Source organism: Triticum dicoccoides, chromosome 7B (genome assembly GCF_002162155.2).
Source record: "Triticum dicoccoides isolate Atlit2015 ecotype Zavitan chromosome 7B, WEW_v2.0, whole genome shotgun sequence".
Taxonomy (NCBI): Eukaryota; Viridiplantae; Streptophyta; class Magnoliopsida; order Poales; family Poaceae; genus Triticum; species Triticum dicoccoides.
The window spans coordinates 189,933,367-189,952,188 of record NC_041393.1 but is presented as its reverse complement, the minus strand read 5'-3'; the positions used below and the strand labels follow the sequence as shown (position 1 = coordinate 189,952,188).

The following is an 18,822-nucleotide window of genomic DNA, read 5'->3' as shown; positions in this document are numbered from 1 at the left end:
TGGACTAGGGGGAGGGGTTGCGCCCCCTCCTTCCTTCCCTTCTTTCTTCCCTTTCCTTGACTCCTACTCCTACTACATGAAAGGGGGGAATCCTACTCCCGGTGGGAGTAGGACTCCCCATGGAATGCCATAGTTGAGGGCCGGCCCTCCCCCTCCTCTCCTCCTTTATATACGGAGGAAGGGGGCACCCCATAGACACAACAATTGATCCCTTGGATCTCTTAGCCGTGTGTGGTGCCCCCCTCCATCATAGTCCACCTCGATAATATTGTAGCAGTGCTTAGGCGAAGCCCTGCGACGGTAGAACATCAAGATCATCACCACGCCGTCGTGCTGACGGAACTCTCCCTTTACACTCGGCTGGATCAGAGTTCGAGGGACGTCATCGAGCTGAACGTGTGCTAGAACTCGGAAGTGCCGTAGTATCGGTGCTTGACCGGTCGGGCCGTGAAGATGTACGACTACATCAACCGCGGTATTCTAACGCTTCCGCTTTCGGTCTACGAGGGTACGTGGACACACTCTCCCCTCTTGTTGCTATGCATCACCATGATCTTGCGTGTGCGTAGGGATTTTTTTGAAATTACTATGTTCCCCAACAGTGGCATCCGAGCCAGGTTTTATGCGTAAATGTTATATGCACAAGTAGAACACAAGTGAGTTGTGGGCGATACAAGTCATACTGCTTACCAGCATGTCATACTTTGGTTCGGCGGTATTGTTGGATGAAGCGGCCCAGACCGACATTACGCGTACGCTTACGCGAGACTGGTTCTACCGACGTGCTTTGCACACAGGTGGCTGGTGGATGTCAGTTTCTCCAACTTTAGTTGAACCGAGTGTGGCTACTCCTGGTCCTTGAGAAGGTTAAAACAACACTAACTTGATAAACTATCGTTGTGGTTTTGATGCGTAGGTAAGAACGATTCTTGCTCAGCCCATAGCAGCCACGTAAAACTTGCAACAACAAAGTAGAGGACGTCTAACTTGTTTTTGCAGGGCATGTTATGATGTGATATGGTCAAGACGTGATGAGATATAAGTTGTTGTATGAGATGATCATGTTTTGTTGAAGTTATCGGCAACTGGCAGAAGCCCTATGGTTGTCTCTTTGTTGCATAAGATGCAAGTGCCAAATAATTGCTTCATTTTATTGCTATGCGATAGCAATAGTTGCAAGAGAAATAGTTGGCGAGACGACCATGTGACGACACATTGATATAGATCAAGATGATGAAGATCATGGTGTCGTGCCGGTGATGATAGAGATCATGACAGTACTTTGGAGATGTAGATCAAAGGCGCAAGATGATCATGGCCATATCATATCACATATTTTGATTACATATGATGTTTATCTTTTATACATCTTATTTTGCTTAGTTCGACGGTAGCATTTTAAGATGATCTCTCATTAATTATCAAGAAGTGTTCTCCCTGAGTATGCACCGTTGCGAAAGTTCTTCGTGCTGAGACACCACGTGATGATCGGGTGTGATAGGCTCTACATTCAAATACAACGGGTGCAAAACAGTTGCACACGCGGAATACTCAGGTTAAACTTGACGAGCCTAGCATATACAGATATGGCCTCGGAACACGGAGACCGAAAGGTCGAACGCGAATCATATAGTAGATATGATCAACATAGTGATGTTCACCATTGTAAACTACTCCATCTCACGTGATGATCGGACATGGTTTAGTTGATTTGGATCACGTGATCACTTAGATGACTAGAGAGATGTCTGTCTAAGTGAGAGTTCTTAAGTAATATGATTAATTGAACTTTAATTTATCATGAACTTAGTCCTGGTAGTATTTTGCAAATTATGTTGTAGATCAATAGCTCGCGTTGTTGCTTCCCTATGTTTTTATATGTGTTCCTAGAGAAAACTAAGTTGAAAAATGTTAGTAGCAATGATGCAGACTTGGTCCGTGATCTGAGGTTTATCCTCGTTGCTATACAGAAGAATTATGTCCTTGATGCACCGCTAGGTGACAAACCTATTGCAGGAGCAGATGCAGACGTTATGAACGTTTGTCTAGCTCAATATGATGAATACTTAATAGTTTTGTGCACCATGCTTTATGGCTTAGAACCGGGACTAAAAAAACGTTTTTGAAACATCACGGAACATATGAGATGTTCCATGAGATGAAATTGGTATTTCAGACTCATGCCCGTGTCAAGAGGTATGAGACTTCTGACAAATACTTCGCCTAAAAGATGAAGGAGAATTGCTCAACTAGTGAGCAAGTGCTTAGATTGTCTGAGTACTACAATCGCTTGAATCAAGTGAGAGTTAATCTTCCAGATAAGATAGTGATTGGCAGAGTTCTCTAGTCACCATCACCAAGTTACTAGAACTTCGTGATGAACTATAATGCAAGGGATGACGAAAATGATTCCCGAGCTCTTCGTGATGCTGAAATCAACGAAGGTAGAAATCAAGAAAAAACATCAAGTGTTGATGATTAAACAAGACCACTAGTTTCAAGAAAAAGCACAAAGGGAAAGAAAGGGAACATCAAGTAGAATGACAAGCAAGTTGTCACTCCCGCGAAGAAGCCCAAAGCTGTACCAAAGCCTGAAACTGAGTGATTATACTGCAAAGGAAATGCTCACTAGAAGCGGAAATGCCCTGAATATTTGGTGGATAAGAAGGATGGCAAAGTGAACAAGGGTATATTTGATATACATGTTATTGATGTGTACTTTACTAGTGTTTATAGTAGCCCCTGAGTATTTGATACTTGTTCGGTTGCTAAGATTAGTAACTCAAAACAGGAGTTACAAAATAAATAGGGACTAGTTGAGGGTGAAGTGAAGATGAGTGTTGGAAGTAGTTCCAAGATTGATATGATCATCATCGCATACTCCCTATACTTTCGAGATTAGTGTTGAACCTAAATAAATGTTATTTGGCGTTTGCGTTGAGCATGAATATGATTTGATCATGTTTATTGCAATATGGTTATTCACTTAAAGTCAGAGAATAATTGTTGTTCTGTTTACATGAATAAAGCCTTCAATGGTCATACACCCAATGAAAATAGTTTGTTGGATCTCGATCATAGTGATACACATATTCATAATATTGATGCCAAAAGATGAAAAGTTGATAATGATAGTGCAACTTATTTGTGGCACTGCCGTTTGGGTCATATCGGTGTAAAGCGCATGAAGAAACTCCATAAAGATGGATTTTTGGAATCACTTGGTTATGAATCATTTGATGCATGCGAACCGTGCCTTTTGGGCAAGATGACTAAAACTCCGTTCTTCGGAACGATGGAACGAGCTACTGATTTATTGGAAATAATACATACCGATGTATGCGATCCAATGAGTGTTGATGCTCGTGGTGAGTATCGTTATTTTCTGACCTTCACAGATGATTTGAGCAGATATGGGTATATCTACTTAATAAAACACAAGTCTGAAACATTTAAAATTTCAAAGAAATTCAGAGTGAAGTGAAGAATCATCATAACAAGAAAATAAAGTTTCTATGATCTGATCATGGAGAAGAATATTTGAGTTACGAGTTTGGCCTTCATATAAAACAATGTGGAATAGTTTCATAGCTCACGCCACATGGAACACCATAGCGTTATGGTGTGTCCGAACGTCGTAACCGCACTTTATTGGATATGGTGCGATCTATGATGTCTCTTATCGATTTACCATTATCATTATGGGGTTATGCATTAGAGACAGCTGCATTCACTTTAAACAGGGCACCATCAAAAAATCCGTTGAGATGACGCCTTATTAACTATGGTTTGGCAAGAAACCAAAGTTATCGTTTCTTAAATTTTGGGGCTGCGATGCTTATGTGAAAAAGTTTCAACCTGATAAGCTCGAACCCAAATCGGAGAAGTGCGTCTTCATAGAATACCCAAAGGTAACTATTGGGTACACCTTCTATCATAGATCCGAAGGCAAGTTATTCGTTGCTAAGATGGATCATTTCTAGAGAAGAAGTTTCTCTCGAAAGAAGTGAGTGGGACGAAAGTAGAACTTGATGAGGTAATTGTACCTTCTCCCTTATTGGAAAGTAGTTCATCACAGAAATTAGTTCCAGTGATTCCTACACCAATTAGCGAGGAAGTTAATGATGATGATCATGAAACTTCAGATCAAGTTGCTACCAAACCTCGTAGGTCTTCCAGAGTAAGATCCGCACCAGAGTGGTATGGTAATTATGTTCTAGAAGTCATGTTACTAGACCATGATGAACCTACGAACTATGAGGAAGCGATGATGAGCCCAGATTCCGCGAAATGGCCTGAGGCCATAAAATCTGAGATATGATCCATGTATGAGAACAAAGTATGGACTTTGATTGACTTGCTCGATGATCAGCAAGCCATGTTAAATAAATGGATCTTCAAGAGGAAGACGGACACTGATAGTAGTGTTACTATCTACTAAGCTCGACTTGTTGCGAAAGGTTTTCGACAAGTTCAAGGTGTTGAATACGATGAGATTTTCTCACTCGTATCTATGCTTAAGTCTGTCCGAATCATGTTAGCAATTGCCACATTTTATGAAATCTGGCAAATGGATGTCAAAACTGCATTCCTTAATGGATTTTTTAAAGAAGAGTTGTATATGATGCAACCAGAAGGTTTTGTTAATCCTAAAGGTGCTAACAAAATGTGCAAGCTCCAGCGATCCATCAATGGACTGGTGCAAGCATCTCGGAGTTGGAATATACGCTTTGATGAGTTGATCAAAGTATATGGTTTTATACAGACTTTTGGAAAGGCCTGTATTTACAAGAAAGTGAGTGGGAGCACTACAACCTTTCTGATAAGTATATGTGAATGACATATTATTAATTGGATGTAGAATTTTCTGAAAAGCATAAAGAAGTGTTTGAAAGGAGTTTTTCAAAGAAAGACCTCGGTGAAGCTGCTTACACATTGAGCATCAAGATCTATATAGATAGATCAAGATGCTTGATAAGTTTTTTCAATGACTACATACCTTGATAAGATTTTGAATTAGTTCAAAATGGAACAATCAAAGAAGGAGTTCTTGCCTGTGTTGCAAGGTGTGAAATTGAGTAAGACTCAAATCCCGACCACGGCAGAAAATAGAAAGAAAATGAAAAGTATACCCCAATCATAGGTTCTATAAAGTATGTTATGATGTGTACCAGACCTATTGTATACCTTGCTTTGAGTTTGGCAAAGGAATACAATTTTGATCTAATAGTAGATCATTGGACAGCGGTCAAGAATATCCTTAGTGAGGACTAAGGAGATGTTTCTCGATCATGGAGGTGATAAAGAGTTCGTCGTAAAAGTTACATCGGTGCAAACTTTTACACTGATCCAGATGGCTCTAAGTCTCAATCTGGATACATATTGAAAGTGGGAGCAATAAGCTAGAGTAGCTCCGTGCAGAGCATTGTAGACATAGAATATTTGTAAAATACATACGGCTCTGAATGTGACGACCCGTTGGCTAAACTTCTCTCACGAGCAAAACATGATCATAACTTAGTACTCTTTTGGGTGTTAATCACATAGCAATGTGAACTAGATTATTGACTCTAGTAAACCCTTTGGGTGTTGATCACATGATGATGTGAACTATGGGTATTAATCACATACAGATGTGAATATTGGTGTTGAATCACATGTTGATGTGAACTAGATTATTGAATCTAGTGCAAGTGAGAGACTGAGGTAAATATGCCTTAGAGGCAATAATAAAGTTATTATTTATTCCTTATATCATGATAAATGTTTATTATTCATGCTAGAATTGTATTAACCGGAAACATAATACATGTGTGAATACATAGACAAACATAGTGTCACTAGTACGCCTCTACTTGACTAGCTCGTTTATCAAAGATGGTTATGTTTCCTAGCCATGGACAAAGAGTTGTCATTTGATTAACGGGATCACATCATTAGGAGAATGATGTGATTGACTTGACCCATTCCGTTAGCTTAACACTTGATCGTTTAGTATGTTTCTATTGCTTTCTTCATGACTTATACATGTTCCTATCACTATGAGATTATGAAACTCCCGTTTACCGGAGGAACACTTTGTGTGCTACCAAACATCACAACGTAACTGGATGACTATAAAGGAGCTCTACAGGTGTCTCCGAAGGTACATGTTAGGTTGGCGTATTTCGAGATTAGGATTTGTCACTCCGATTGTCGGAGAGGTATCTCTGGACCCACTCGGTAATGCACATCACTATAAGCCTTGCAAGCATTGTAACTAATGAGTTAGTTGCAGGATGATGTATTACGGAATGAGTAAAGAGACTTGCCGGTAACGAGATTGAACTAGGTATTGGATACAAACGATCAAATCTCGGGCAAGTAATATACCAATAACAAAGGGAACAACATATGTTGTTATGAGGTTTGACCGATAAAGATCTTCGTAGAATATGTGGGAGCCAATATGAGCATCCAGGTTCCGCTATTGGTTATTGACCGGAAACTTGTTTTGGTCATGTCTACATTGTTCTCGAACCCGTAGGGTCCGCACGCTTAAGGTTTCGATGACAGTTATATTATGAGTTTATGTGTTTTGATGTACCGAAAGAGTTCGGAGTCCCGGATGAGATCGGGGACATGACGAGGAGTCTCGAAATGGTCGAGACGTAAAGATCGATATATTGGACGACTATATTCGGACATCGGAAAGGTTCCGAGTGATTCGGGTATTTATCAGAGTACCGGAGAGTTACGGAAATTCGCCAGGGAGAAGTATTGGGCCTTATTGGGCCATACGGGAAAGAGAGAGGGGCTGCTTGGGGCAGGCCGCGCGCCCCCCAAGGCCTAGTCCGAATTGGACTAGGGGAAGGGGCTGCGCCCCCTCCTTCCTTCCCATCTTTCTTCCCTTTCCTTGACTCCTAGTCCTACTATATGGAAGGGGGGGGGGAATCCTACTCCCACCGCGCGCCATAGTTGAGGGCCGGCCCTCCCCCTCCTCTCCTCCTTTATATACGGAGGAAGGGGGCACCCCATAGACACAACAATTGATCCCTTGGATCTCTTAGCCCTGTGCGGTGCCCCCCTCCAACATAGTCCACCTCGATAATATTGTAGTGGTGCTTAGGCAAAGCCCTGCGACGGTAGAACATCAAGATCGTCACCACATCGTCGTGCTGACGAAACTCTCCCTCGACACTCGGCTGGATCGGAGTTCGAGGGACGTCATCGAGCTGAACGTGTGCTAGAACTCGGAGGTGCCGTAGTTTCGGTGCTTGATCGGTCGGGCCGTGAAGACGTACGACTACATCAACCACGTTGTTCTAACGCTTCCGCTTTCGGTCTACGAGGACACACTCTCCCCTCTCGGTTCTATGCATCACCATGATCTTGCGTGTGCGTAGGAATTTTTTTGAAATTACTACGTTCCCCAACACGTCCGCCACCTCGTTGAACTCCTTGTAGTTGGCCTCCAGTTCTGCCTGACGCTAGCGGTACCGCCAGCAGTTGAGGTGGATCTCGCGGGCGGAGCAGTAGGACTCGAGCAGCATCGCCTGCTCCACCACGTCCGCGTCCGGCGCGATCGCTCTGCCGACGACGAGCTGATCCTCGGCCTGCTGGTGCTCCTGGCTTCCAAAACTACTCGTCCAGCCCCTCCAGCACTATGTCCATGTAATAGGCAGGGCCTCACCGATGGTCATCGTGTAATGCACCGTCTAGGGTGGCGCCGGCGAGGAGGGTGGCGCCGGCTCGTCCTTGGCCGTGTCCTACATTGGGACGTCGTCAGCCTCCGGTTGCCTGCTGGCCTGCCAACCGACAACAATGGCGATAGTCTGCTTCTTCTGCTTCAGCGACATTCCATCTCAGAGAACTTTGGAGCGCGAGGAGGCCATGGTGGGAATGGTGCGGGGAGGAGAAAGTGATCGTAGGAGGATGACTACGACTATGGTCGGGGCATCATTTTGTATAGCGGGCGAATGACAATGATGGACGGCAGGCGGACGGATGGGTGGCGCCTGAGTTGGTTCTCCGGTAACCGCGTGTCATTAATGTGGGCAACAAAAGGACTGACGGATGGCCAGCCATGGTGTCGTATGAACGCGGAGCAGTCGCGTGCACCGGAAGCGGTGCAGGCGGTGCTCTCTCGGCCGACGTGCCGCTTCAATGCAGCCGCCAGTGAGAGGTCGCGTCTGCTCTGGTCGGGCAAGAATGTTGCACTTACGCTCTGGAGCGATGCTGACCATTTCGGACAGGAAATCGGGTGCGGGCAAGGTAAGGGCTTTGGGTGGGCCAGCGCGGTTAGACGGGGGCGTGGCAGCAGTCCGGATGCCCGCAAAGCCCCGCTGTTTTGTCCCCGGTTTGTGGGAAAAAGACATGTCCAGACCGTTCGACAGACCGGTTGGATGACACAACACGTCCAGACATATGCGGGTCGTTTGACGGTCCGCATTGAAGATGTCCTTAGTGCTCCCATTCCCAAGAAGCTTGTTCACCCAAAATTAGAAACTTTTAACTCACATGTATACTTTCACCTCTTTTTTTTGCATGGTAATACATGTCTCATTCATATCATAAGGATCAAATTACAAGTCACGTAAAGACCGACATGACAAAACTAAAAAGATAGTAAAACATTGCTAAGCTTGACACCAACGTCCGTCACTTGCCTCCGACACCACCACAGCAGCCACCGAAGAAAAAAAATGACGGATCACCTCCTCACCCGAGCTCGACGCGGCTCCATCGCTGATATGCAGCTTTGCGGACCTCCAAGGTGGCTCACCAAAGATGAAGCCATTGCCGTTGAACGAATCAGACCGGGGCAACACCCCGGACACGCTATCAAACTCCAGATCTGAGACCCCACAACGACTAAGACGCCGAAGTACGAAACCATACCTGCCATCCATCAACCATGAACCCAACACATGTTCTGTTTTCCAGATGTCGTCGATGCAGATCACAATCTGCATCTGCTCCCGAACTACCTCCCAAGCTCCGCGCCGACGCTGGAGCAGACGTCGTCGCAACGGCGGAGCCTGAGGACACAAGTCCACCACAAGGATGCCGTCGCCGCCACGATATCCCCGCTTGAACAGACTGGTTCCCAAATCCATCACCGAGCAAAGAGACGATCGCCTCGCCGGAGAAGAACCTGGAGCTTCTTTATTCAGCATCATCGTCGCCGCGTAGAAGCCAAGACGTCGAACGATCTAAAAACCTAAGCTATTAGGGCTCTAAACCTAAAGCAAAAATGATCCACACGCACGGGATCCGGCGACCCCCCTCACGACCGACGACCAAGAGGTCGCCGGCGGAGGAGAGCCGCCGAAAAACGGCACCGGAAAGATGGCTCTCTTGGCGGCGGCGGCTAGGTTTTTGGTCGCTAGCCAAACCCGCCCCCCACTCCGGTAGGGTGAGGTTGGGCGCTCGCCCTGTATACTTCCACCTCACATTAGTGCGAAAAGCCGGGTGTATAGCAACGCTCCTGCATATATGGTCTTTGACTTTTCTGTAAAAAGGGAGAGTACCAGTCAATACTTTAATTCTTTTTAGCCAGATGCAGTACTTTTGCATTTGTGCGAGAGAAATCCTAAACATTCTTCTAACCAGATGCATGATGAGCGACTCGTGCACCCACTGCGATGTCACCTCTGTCCACACGCCCATAGACATGGTACATCTGCTTCCTTTTTCTTTGGCGGGTGACATACATTTGTTCTTTCCTTGTTCAGTTGTTCGTCCTGTGGCCTCACCTAAAACCGGAGATAATGCAAGGTGCATCGGTCAATCGGCATCGGTGTTGGCAATCTTGCTCTAGTTTTATGCGTTCGAGAGGATGCTGCATGACTAGAAAAGGTTTTCTCTTTTCTTCTAGGGGTGCATAGAAGAGACTTATTCGATCGGATCTGTTTCCTAGCATGATCCGTACATTGCGTTCTTATACTCTGACTCTTTCACCACTGGCCAGTGGGTTCGTGATCCGCACGGCAGAGCATTGTGATTGACGGCGTTGTGATCGTCGGTTCGCGGCGTTGTGAAGTATGGTTCATGCAACAAAAAGAAAATTGGAGTAAAAATTGCTTACCGACACTAGTTGTTTAGTGAAAGTCCTTGGCGTGTTCTTGCGGGTTTCACAGAAATGTTTCAGTTAAATAATATTTGGCTCTTCCATGATGTGGAAACGTTTTCATAATACCACATATTTTTTTTAGGATTATGATAGCTACGATCCTTCACCTCGGAAAAAACACTGAACGAAAAGTGATGGTAACAGGCGACACAACAAACATTCTCTGATTGTCTAAAAAGCTCAAATCTTAAGCATATCTAAAGTGAAACATTTTCAAACTTTGACTACCGGTGTCTAAACATATGGAACTCATTAAAGTTCAAATAATGATCGAGCCAATGTGAATTGAGCGTAGCTCAGATGGTTAGGTTTTTTGTGATGGAATCAGCCCACCGGTGTTTGATTTTTTGTCCAAAAGAACCACCTAGCCAGTGCAATTGACAGAAAAGATTACCGCATATCAAATTGCCAGAAATGACCATCTCAGCCGTGGCGGCAGGCGCGCCAGCCGACACGTGGCACCTGCCGCCACGTGTGAAGGTGGCAACCCCTGCCGTCACAAGGCCACGCGGCAGGCGCTATGTTACAGGCCCAAACAAATGACGACGGAACGGGATTGGTCAGTGGGCCAGGCCGCCATATAGCTAGGCAGTAGGCCGTGGGCCGGTGGGCCCCGCCGCCACACATCAAAGCTAGTCGACGCAGGGAATTCTAAAAAAAAAAGCTGGTTGACGCAAGTGGTCATCCAGGTTTTGATTTAATGAGGTTTGGGGATATAAACTACAATATTTCTATCTAATTTTTAGGACAGTGAGTTTCTAAAGTGTGTTACATCTTCATTTGCTGGCCGACGTTTGTTTATCTTCCACAGAAAACAAATTCGATGGTACAGTGTCAATAGTTAAAACAATCTTTGTAGATAGTAGAAGCCAAGAGTGGCACGGTAAGCATGCTGCATGCATGTGTCTGCCGCCTAGGTGCGTGGCGGCAGGGCCTACCGGCCCACGGCCAGCCGCCTGGCTGTGTGGCAGCAGTGCCCACTCGCCAATCCCGTTTCATCGCCGTTCGCCTGGGCCTGTAACGCAGTGCCTGCCGCCTGGAGCTGTGGCGGTAGGGGTTGCCGGATGCCACTTGTTAGCTGATGCGTCTGCCGCCACGACTCGGATGGTCCTTTCTGTTAATTTGATCTGTATGTGGTTCTTTCTGTCAATTGCACTGGGTAGGTGATTTTTTTTTTTTGATAAAAATTCCCGGTGTTCAAGTCCTAGACTTGACCGATGCTCATATCTTTTTGATTTTATTTCACATTTTCTAGCGATGTTCGCATAGGATGTGTTCATGATATTGCGTCAGAACCAAAACTAAAAATCCAGCCAAACTTTGTATTAGGTGTAACACTACATATGATGTTCTATTGACTTTGGACAACGCTATTAGTACATAGTCAAGCTGATTTATACTTGAACGATTCATGTTTAGGTGATCCATTAGTAGTTAAGGGTTCATGTTGGGTCGTGTGCATCTAGTTATGCAAATGTACCAGATTTGCATTTGGTGCGGTTGTATCACCTTCCTTTTATCGGAAAGATGGCATAGTGATATCTAGATTACCATTATGAAGATATATTAGCTGTAGTTTACTATATAAAATCCACATGATTAATGGTGAGATGTTTTACTTTATTATGATATTTGCTATATCCATGGTTTCTTTTGTTCTAGGTAGGTATAAATATTTATTATTGAGCTGGTATTGTTATAAGTATTTGTACTTGAACATTGTTTTGGAGGAATAATCAAAATAAATTGGAATAGTAATATACCTTCGTCATTGGAGTAATCTAAAAATATTTTGAATGATTCAATATTTAGTTAACTTATCAAATATATGTCAAATATGGTTCATTGTTAACAATAGGGCTAGTAGATCAATTGGCAGTGATACTCCCTCTGTATTAATTTACTTCGCATATTAGTTTTATTTTAAGTCAAACTTATGTTAAAAAAATCAGCGTCTATAATACAAAATAAATACAATGTAAAAATATATTGCATGATTGATCTAACGATATTGATTTGGTATTGTGGATGTTGATATTTTCTACAAACCTGATCAAACTTTTCAAAGAACAATGCGAATAAACTTTTCAAAGTTTGACTTAGAGAAAACCAAACCGTGAATTATTTTGAAACAATGTTTATGAAGACCTATCGAATGTATTAAACTAATATCCAAATAATTATCGGTGAGATATTTTCACTGTTTGAAAGATTTTGTAGTATATGCTTTATTTTCACTAATATCCATGTATTTAGATAGAATTTGCACCAGACTAATATCCATGTATTTAGATGGAATTTGCAACAGAATGAAAAGTTTTCTATACATTCTTTATACATGCCACTCGGCCATAGTGATGTCCTCATGCACAATAATAGAACTATGGAAGCGCAAATACCCCTTCAAGTGAAGATTTTTCCTTTCGTTTTAAAATCAGTGGGTTGGTCTTGAATAGAGATAACCTTACACGTCGAAATTGGCATGATAGTAAGCGTTGTGTCTTTTACCATCATGACAAGTCAATTGAACACCTATTTTTAAGTGTTAGTTTGCTCGTGTGATGTGGTTTATTGTAGCTTCTAACATGCGCCCTCCCATAGGTGTGTAATATCTATGGCAATTGATTGAGTGGGGTTCATAAAAAAAATCTTCACATATCCTCGTGGAGCGACAACCTTATGTTGGGCTCTAATGTGTTCCAGGAATGATGTGTTTTTACTAGAGAAGTGTGTTCAGTCTCCTGTGCTGATTAGGGCCTGTTTGGTTCCAAATAAGTCACCAACTTATAAGTCGAAAAGTGAAAAAGGTGACTTGTTTTGCCAAACAGGCCCAACTTATAAGTCACCCAAACTTATAAGTCATAAGTTGCTCCACCCCAACTTAAAACTTATAAGTCACCCCCTTTTGCATGGGTCCTACCATCTGCATGATGTGGATTGGTGTGGGAAGGTGTGGTCAGGTCAGGTGACTTATAAGTCAGGTGACAACCAAACAGGCGTGACTTATAAGTCACTGATTTTAAGTCACCTGACTTATAAGCCAGGTGATTTATTGAAACCAAACAGGCCCTTATTCATGCATGTACATATTGGCTATGTACTTGGACTATACGGCATAGACTAACAGACATAGACTTATGTTGACGTCTACCTGGTTAGGGCACACGGCCAGGGAGATTTTGTACCATTACGGGCGTTGGTGTAGTTTTTCCGATAGGACCTCCTACATCTTAGCCAACTCTTATTTACAATTTTTATAGAAACACTTTTTTTTATAATTTTCTCTCGGTTTGTTGGTTGTCCGCATCTGTTTTTGCAGAGGGTGAGTATTCACTCATTGCGATATACCAACTCGACCTTTAGCAAAGCACATGATTTGTTTCCATGCAACCATGATATAAATAAATGTTATTCCGAGAGTTAAATAAATAAGTGTTATAAACATTCCCGCAAAAGAAGTGTTATAAACATGTGGACTTAAGTAATTTCCAATATAACTGTCTGAAGTTTATGAGAGTAATGTAATTTTCCTGGTAACAAACAAAGTACAATTGAAAGAGAAAATGTGTGACAGACATTGGTTTTTTCTAAGGAAACAAGACACATTTTAGAAACTTGAATAAAAAAGACAGAAATGTTAAAATCTGACGTTCAATTTTTAGGCATGGCAAATCAAACCCACAAGATAGCAATTTAGGTTGTTGCGAGCAAACATGGCATGTCCTGGCAAAAAACTGAGCATTGTTGGATTTGCCATGCTCGCTTCATCTCGGACGTTTTTGCCATGCCTAAAAGTTTGATGTCAATTTTTTAGCAAAATCCAAAAATAAATAAATTATCACAGGCATCTTAGTGGGGAAGGTTTTACCTGAATCGCTCTGTGCTTTGGTGCGCGAGCCTAATGTAATTAAACATTGACACTTAAATCTAAGTTACTGGTAGTACTCCCTCCGTCCCAAAATTCTTGTTTTAGATTTGTCTTAGGCAAATCTAAGACAATAATCTTGGGACGGAGGGAGTAGATGTTTGCCGTTCCGTGGTTTCTAGACAATCTCTATGTTTTTCCTTGCATTTGCTTATGTGGGGATGCACACAGATTGAATTTCCGCTGTTTATTTACTTCGTGTTATGCATTTTGATAGTATAGTATGCTAGTAGAACATGGTACACCTATGCTTAGCCTTGCAAGGGGCTCTCTGTCCGATCAGCGGCAATGATGCCATTAGAGTGCATATATACATGTGCATGCATGGGATTTTAATGACACCGGAGGTCAACGAACCCTGGCCAGAGCACACAACGGGATATGAGAATCGTTGATTAAACTAATCCCGCGCATTAAACGCGTTTGAAAAGGAGAGATCACACACGTAGAGAATGCTTCACTTGTAAGAAGAGCACTACGCTCGGACAGCACATATAGCTCCGGCGCAACCAGCTCGAAGATCTTCCACTGGAGCTGGCGAAGATCGAAGCCGGTGCGAGAGCAGGAGCCGGGTGCGAGATGAAGGCCGGGAGCAACGAGAGCAGTAAGAAGCTCGTGAGCGGAGGGGCGCTCGCGGTGTGGCTCCTGCTCCCTCTCGTCGTCCTCGTCGTCCTCAAGACCGATTGCCTGCCGCAGGTTACAGTACGACAACTCTGTAAGTCCCCCAAGTTACAGTACGATCGAACAACTCTCTTGATCTGACAGACTGGTGCATATGTTCTTCTTCGATTCATCATGGTTTTTTGGTTTTCTGTTCTCAATTTTGCGGGTGCGGTGCCGTAATTTTCACGAAACCTAGCTACGGGCTTGCATGCAGCTCTCCGATGTGGGGCTGGATCTTTCCGCATTAACTGTCTTTTCCGGAGAATATATGGCTCTTAATTTCGTGGAGGCAATTGATATACCACCTTAATTTAGTCTGATACGCACAGTGAATGAGTAGAATTTCGTGTGTGAATTTGCCTTTATTGGTTTACTTGATACGCATACGTACTGCAGGTTTTGTGTGTTAGCTAGACGTAAAACGTACTACTACCCGTCAGTTCAAATGGAAAAAAGTACTAGTATTACTTATGTTAAAATCTTTTCGTCAAAATCTGTATAAGAACTGAGCCGTAACAATGATTACAGTACCAAATTCGTGTGGTTGAAGCTGAAGCAGCTACTTTTGAACTAACAGAAAGAAAAGCAACGACTGGAGTGGGGGAGTCAGATTCGACAATTGCAGCGCGTGTAGTACTGATTTTTCTGTACTCAATGAAATCGACCCCTCACTCTGAGGTTCGATCACAATATCGATCAGGGATCAGCATTATATTAGTGATACTTTAAGCACACCTCTCTAGAAATCGGGGTTTGACATCGTTTTACTTCACTCATTCATCCTGCAGCGCGCATAGGTCTCGAGAGCTTGTTGGTTCATCTGTTGAGAGATAGTACTATTTCCTCGTTTCGATAATAATGATATGTTTGTAGTAACAAATGTAAAACCAACAATCACAGCGACATGACCTATTGACCTGCATGCGTTCCATGTTTTGCAGTTGCACAGTTCAGCTTCACCCAACCTGCAGCAGGTGATTCGGTTAACAAGGTTCCGTCTTCAGGTAAGCCTGCATCTGCATGCATGCCTAGCTTTAACTCTCGTCTCGTGCATGGCAGGCACGTCTAATTAAGCTGAAATACTGGCAATTAACTTGGCCGTTACGTCCTCTTCCCTTGTCCCAGGCACAGAAAGTGTAGCGCAGCAAGAAGCAGTTGACGTAGCCAGGTTAAAAGCCGCGCATGGTATGCCTCAAAACACATTCTTTAACCTGGTTAGAGAGGCTTCATTTCTCTAATCAGATCATCGATTGGTGTTAACAACAATATTTGCCATGTGGTCGAACCTTCATCGAATTCAGATCCGGTCGTCGGAGCGCCACCTCCTCTCGCGTCAAGTAACGAGATGGCCGCCGGCGTCGCCGATGCCACCAGAGGTAATTAATTGACTCTCCCTGCAGAACGGAGGTTGAAGTTAGACTAGCTTGTTCGGGAGTCAAGTTTGGCTCATGTGCAGTGCACGCGCCTGCTACACACACTATACTACGTACAAGCTATAGCTAAGGAGTCAGCGGATCGGGATCCACCGCCAAAACAAATACAAAAAAAAATCACAGAACAGAATCAGTAGAATCCACATCTGGCGTTTTGTGCACATGTCAACCATGTTATGTTACGCTCGACCATTTCTTCTTGGTGCGGTTTTACTAGCATTTACAGCATTCCTTATGTTTTGAGGTACGGTGTTGTAGTGAAGTTACTGAAGTAGAGCCCAAGCAACACCTGATAACTAGTGAAGCAGAGCCTACCTTTCGGGAGCTGATATTGATCAAATGTAATTTGTCGCAGATCTCAAAAATCAAACGGAGTTGCTTGCCATGAACGGTGTGAGAGACGGTTCTGGGGTAAATTCAGGTAACGAAGCACGATTTGCATTCACAATTTGGTTGGGGCAGGCACTCTGGCAGACAACCAAAGAGAAGTTTCAAATTAATTGTGGCAGATGTGGCAGCACCAAGAAGCAAGCTAAGTTGCAACTTCAGCTTTTATCGCATGAACATCTGCGCCATGGAAGGCGACGTCCGTACGCACGGCAAGGCCGCCACCGTCTACGTGGTCTCGCCGTCCGACGACAGCTACCGGCCGGAGAACGGGACGGTCACGATCCGCCCGTACCCGCGCAAGTGGGAGAAGCCAACGATGCAGCTGGCCCGAGAGGTAACCATCCGCTCGAGCGGCCCGGGTGCCATGGACATGTCCCCGCCACGCTGCACGGTGATGCACGACGTCCCCGCGGTGGTCTTCTCCACCGGCGGCTACAGCAGCAACTTCTTCCACGCCGTGACGGACATCGTCATCCCTCTCTACAACACGGCGCGGGAGTACGACGGCCGCGTCCAGCTCGTGGTCACCGACTACAGCCGCAAGTGGATCGCCAAGTACCGGCACGTCCTCGCCGCGCTCTCCACCTATCCGGTCATCGATTTCGACGCCGACGACAACGTGCGCTGCTTCCCGAAGGTGCACGTCGGCATCGAGAGCCACAAGGAGCTAGGGATCAACCCCGTTCTCTCCCACAAGGGCTACACGCTGATGGACTTCCGGGACTTCCTGCGGTCGGCCTACTCGCTGAAGCGCGCGTGGTCGACGCCCGTCAACCGGACCTCCGGCGGCAGGCCTCGCCTCGTCATGCTGCTGCGGCGCCACTCGAGGGCGTTCACGAACGACGCGGAGGCCGTCGCGGCCGCCACGGAGGTCGGCTTCGAGGTGGTGGCGGCGGGGCCGGAGGCCGTGCGCGACATGGCCCACTTCGCGGAGGTGGTGAACTCGTGCGATGTGATGGTGGGCGTGCACGGCGCCGGGCTCACCAACATGGTCTTCCTCCCGCACAACGGCACGGCGATGCAGATCATCCCGTGGGGCGAGATGAAGTGGCCGTGCTGGAGCATCTTCGGCGAGACGGTGCCTGACATGGGGCTCCGGTACGTCGAGTACGAGGCGACCGCCGAAGAGACGACGCTCAAGGACGTGTACCCGAGGGACCACCCCGTCTTCACCAACCCCGTCTCCATACACAAACAGGGGTTCGACCAGCTGTGGAAGATCTTCCTCGATGGTCAGAACGTCACCCTTGACATCAATCGCTTCACGGGGGTCATGCAGCAAATCTACCAGGACGTCACCGTTACATAGATGTAGAGACTACGTACGTCCGCTGCCCTGATGCTATGCGCGTCACTGTGTAATTTTTGCTCATTGCTGCTTTGTTTCTACTCCCTCCGTCACAAAATGTAAGATCACATTTTACACCATATGATGTTAAAATGATCTTACATTTTGGTACAGATAGAGTAGTACTTTTCAACCGACCATTATGAATAGTCACATGAAATGGTAATTAATTAGCGGAGAAAAAATGGCAAAGGTTTGTGTGAATAAACAAGGACTCTTTTGGTAACGAGGTGCTAGACTCACCGACAGGTTCTACGGATTCTTCAATTGTACTTCCTCTGGTCCATTTTACTCTGTATATAAGAATTGTTTGAAGTGACCTTATTTATATGAGAAAATATCAACATCTACCATGCTAAAGTTATACAATATGAAAATTTAAGTCATGACACATCTACTGATATTGATTTCATATTGTGAATGTTGGTTATTTTTTCTATAAAGTTGGTCAAACTTTACAAGGCTTGACTTTAGACAAATCTTAAAAGGACCGGAGGGAGTAGTTAGGTGGCAGTTTTTGATTGGAGACTAGGGTGAAAGGGGTCCACCCCGTGATCGATGGGAGGGGGATAATTTTTTGAGGGAAAGACCATTATGACTAGCTTTATTAATATTTAAATCACTGCTACATCGTACGCTAGGAAATTAACGATAAAATCTGGGGTGACTCAAACCAAACAGAGGCCGGCTTTTCATGACCCCTTTCAGCTAGCACGTGCGCTACTGCATTCGATTCCCTATCCCTGTTGCGATATTCACAGGCCTTCTTGAACTCACCGTCAGCGTCCTGGATATGGGGGTATCCAGACTTGCCTGCCTGCGACCCACGGCGTGGCTCCATCATCGGCTTGGTACGGCCCAGCTTCAGCATCAACGACTCAAGACCCTCGTGAGGAGGACGACACCAAGACCCCCGAGGGGATCGGCCTCTTCAGGCTGGCTCCCGAGG

General features: G+C 44.8%; 1 protein-coding gene across 1 annotated transcript; it reads left to right on the top strand.

Annotated features, from left to right (window-relative positions):
• The first annotated feature begins 14,545 nt into the window (after positions 1-14,545).
• LOC119340143 (alpha-1,3-arabinosyltransferase XAT3-like) lies at positions 14,546-18,046 on the top strand. The gene is made up of 6 exons (XM_037612046.1): positions 14,546-14,754; positions 15,644-15,706; positions 15,828-15,887; positions 16,004-16,078; positions 16,491-16,556; positions 16,645-18,046. The coding sequence occupies exons 1-6, from the start codon at positions 14,619-14,621 to the stop codon at positions 17,832-17,834; spliced, it is 1,590 nt and encodes a 529-aa protein (XP_037467943.1). The 5' UTR covers positions 14,546-14,618; the 3' UTR covers positions 17,835-18,046.
• The last annotated feature ends 776 nt before the right edge of the window (positions 18,047-18,822 follow it).

Excerpts from the sequence above, each read along its gene's own strand:
- LOC119340143 (XM_037612046.1), top strand. The coding sequence starts at position 14,619 with ATGAAGGCCGGGAGCAACGAGAGCAGTAAGAAGCTCGTGAGCGGAGGG. Across the intron at positions 15,888-16,003 it reads CAGGTTAAAAGCCGCGCATG|ATCCGGTCGTCGGAGCGCCA; the intron begins GTATGCCTCAAA and ends CATCGAATTCAG. Across the intron at positions 16,079-16,490 it reads CGTCGCCGATGCCACCAGAG|ATCTCAAAAATCAAACGGAG; the intron begins GTAATTAATTGA and ends AATTTGTCGCAG.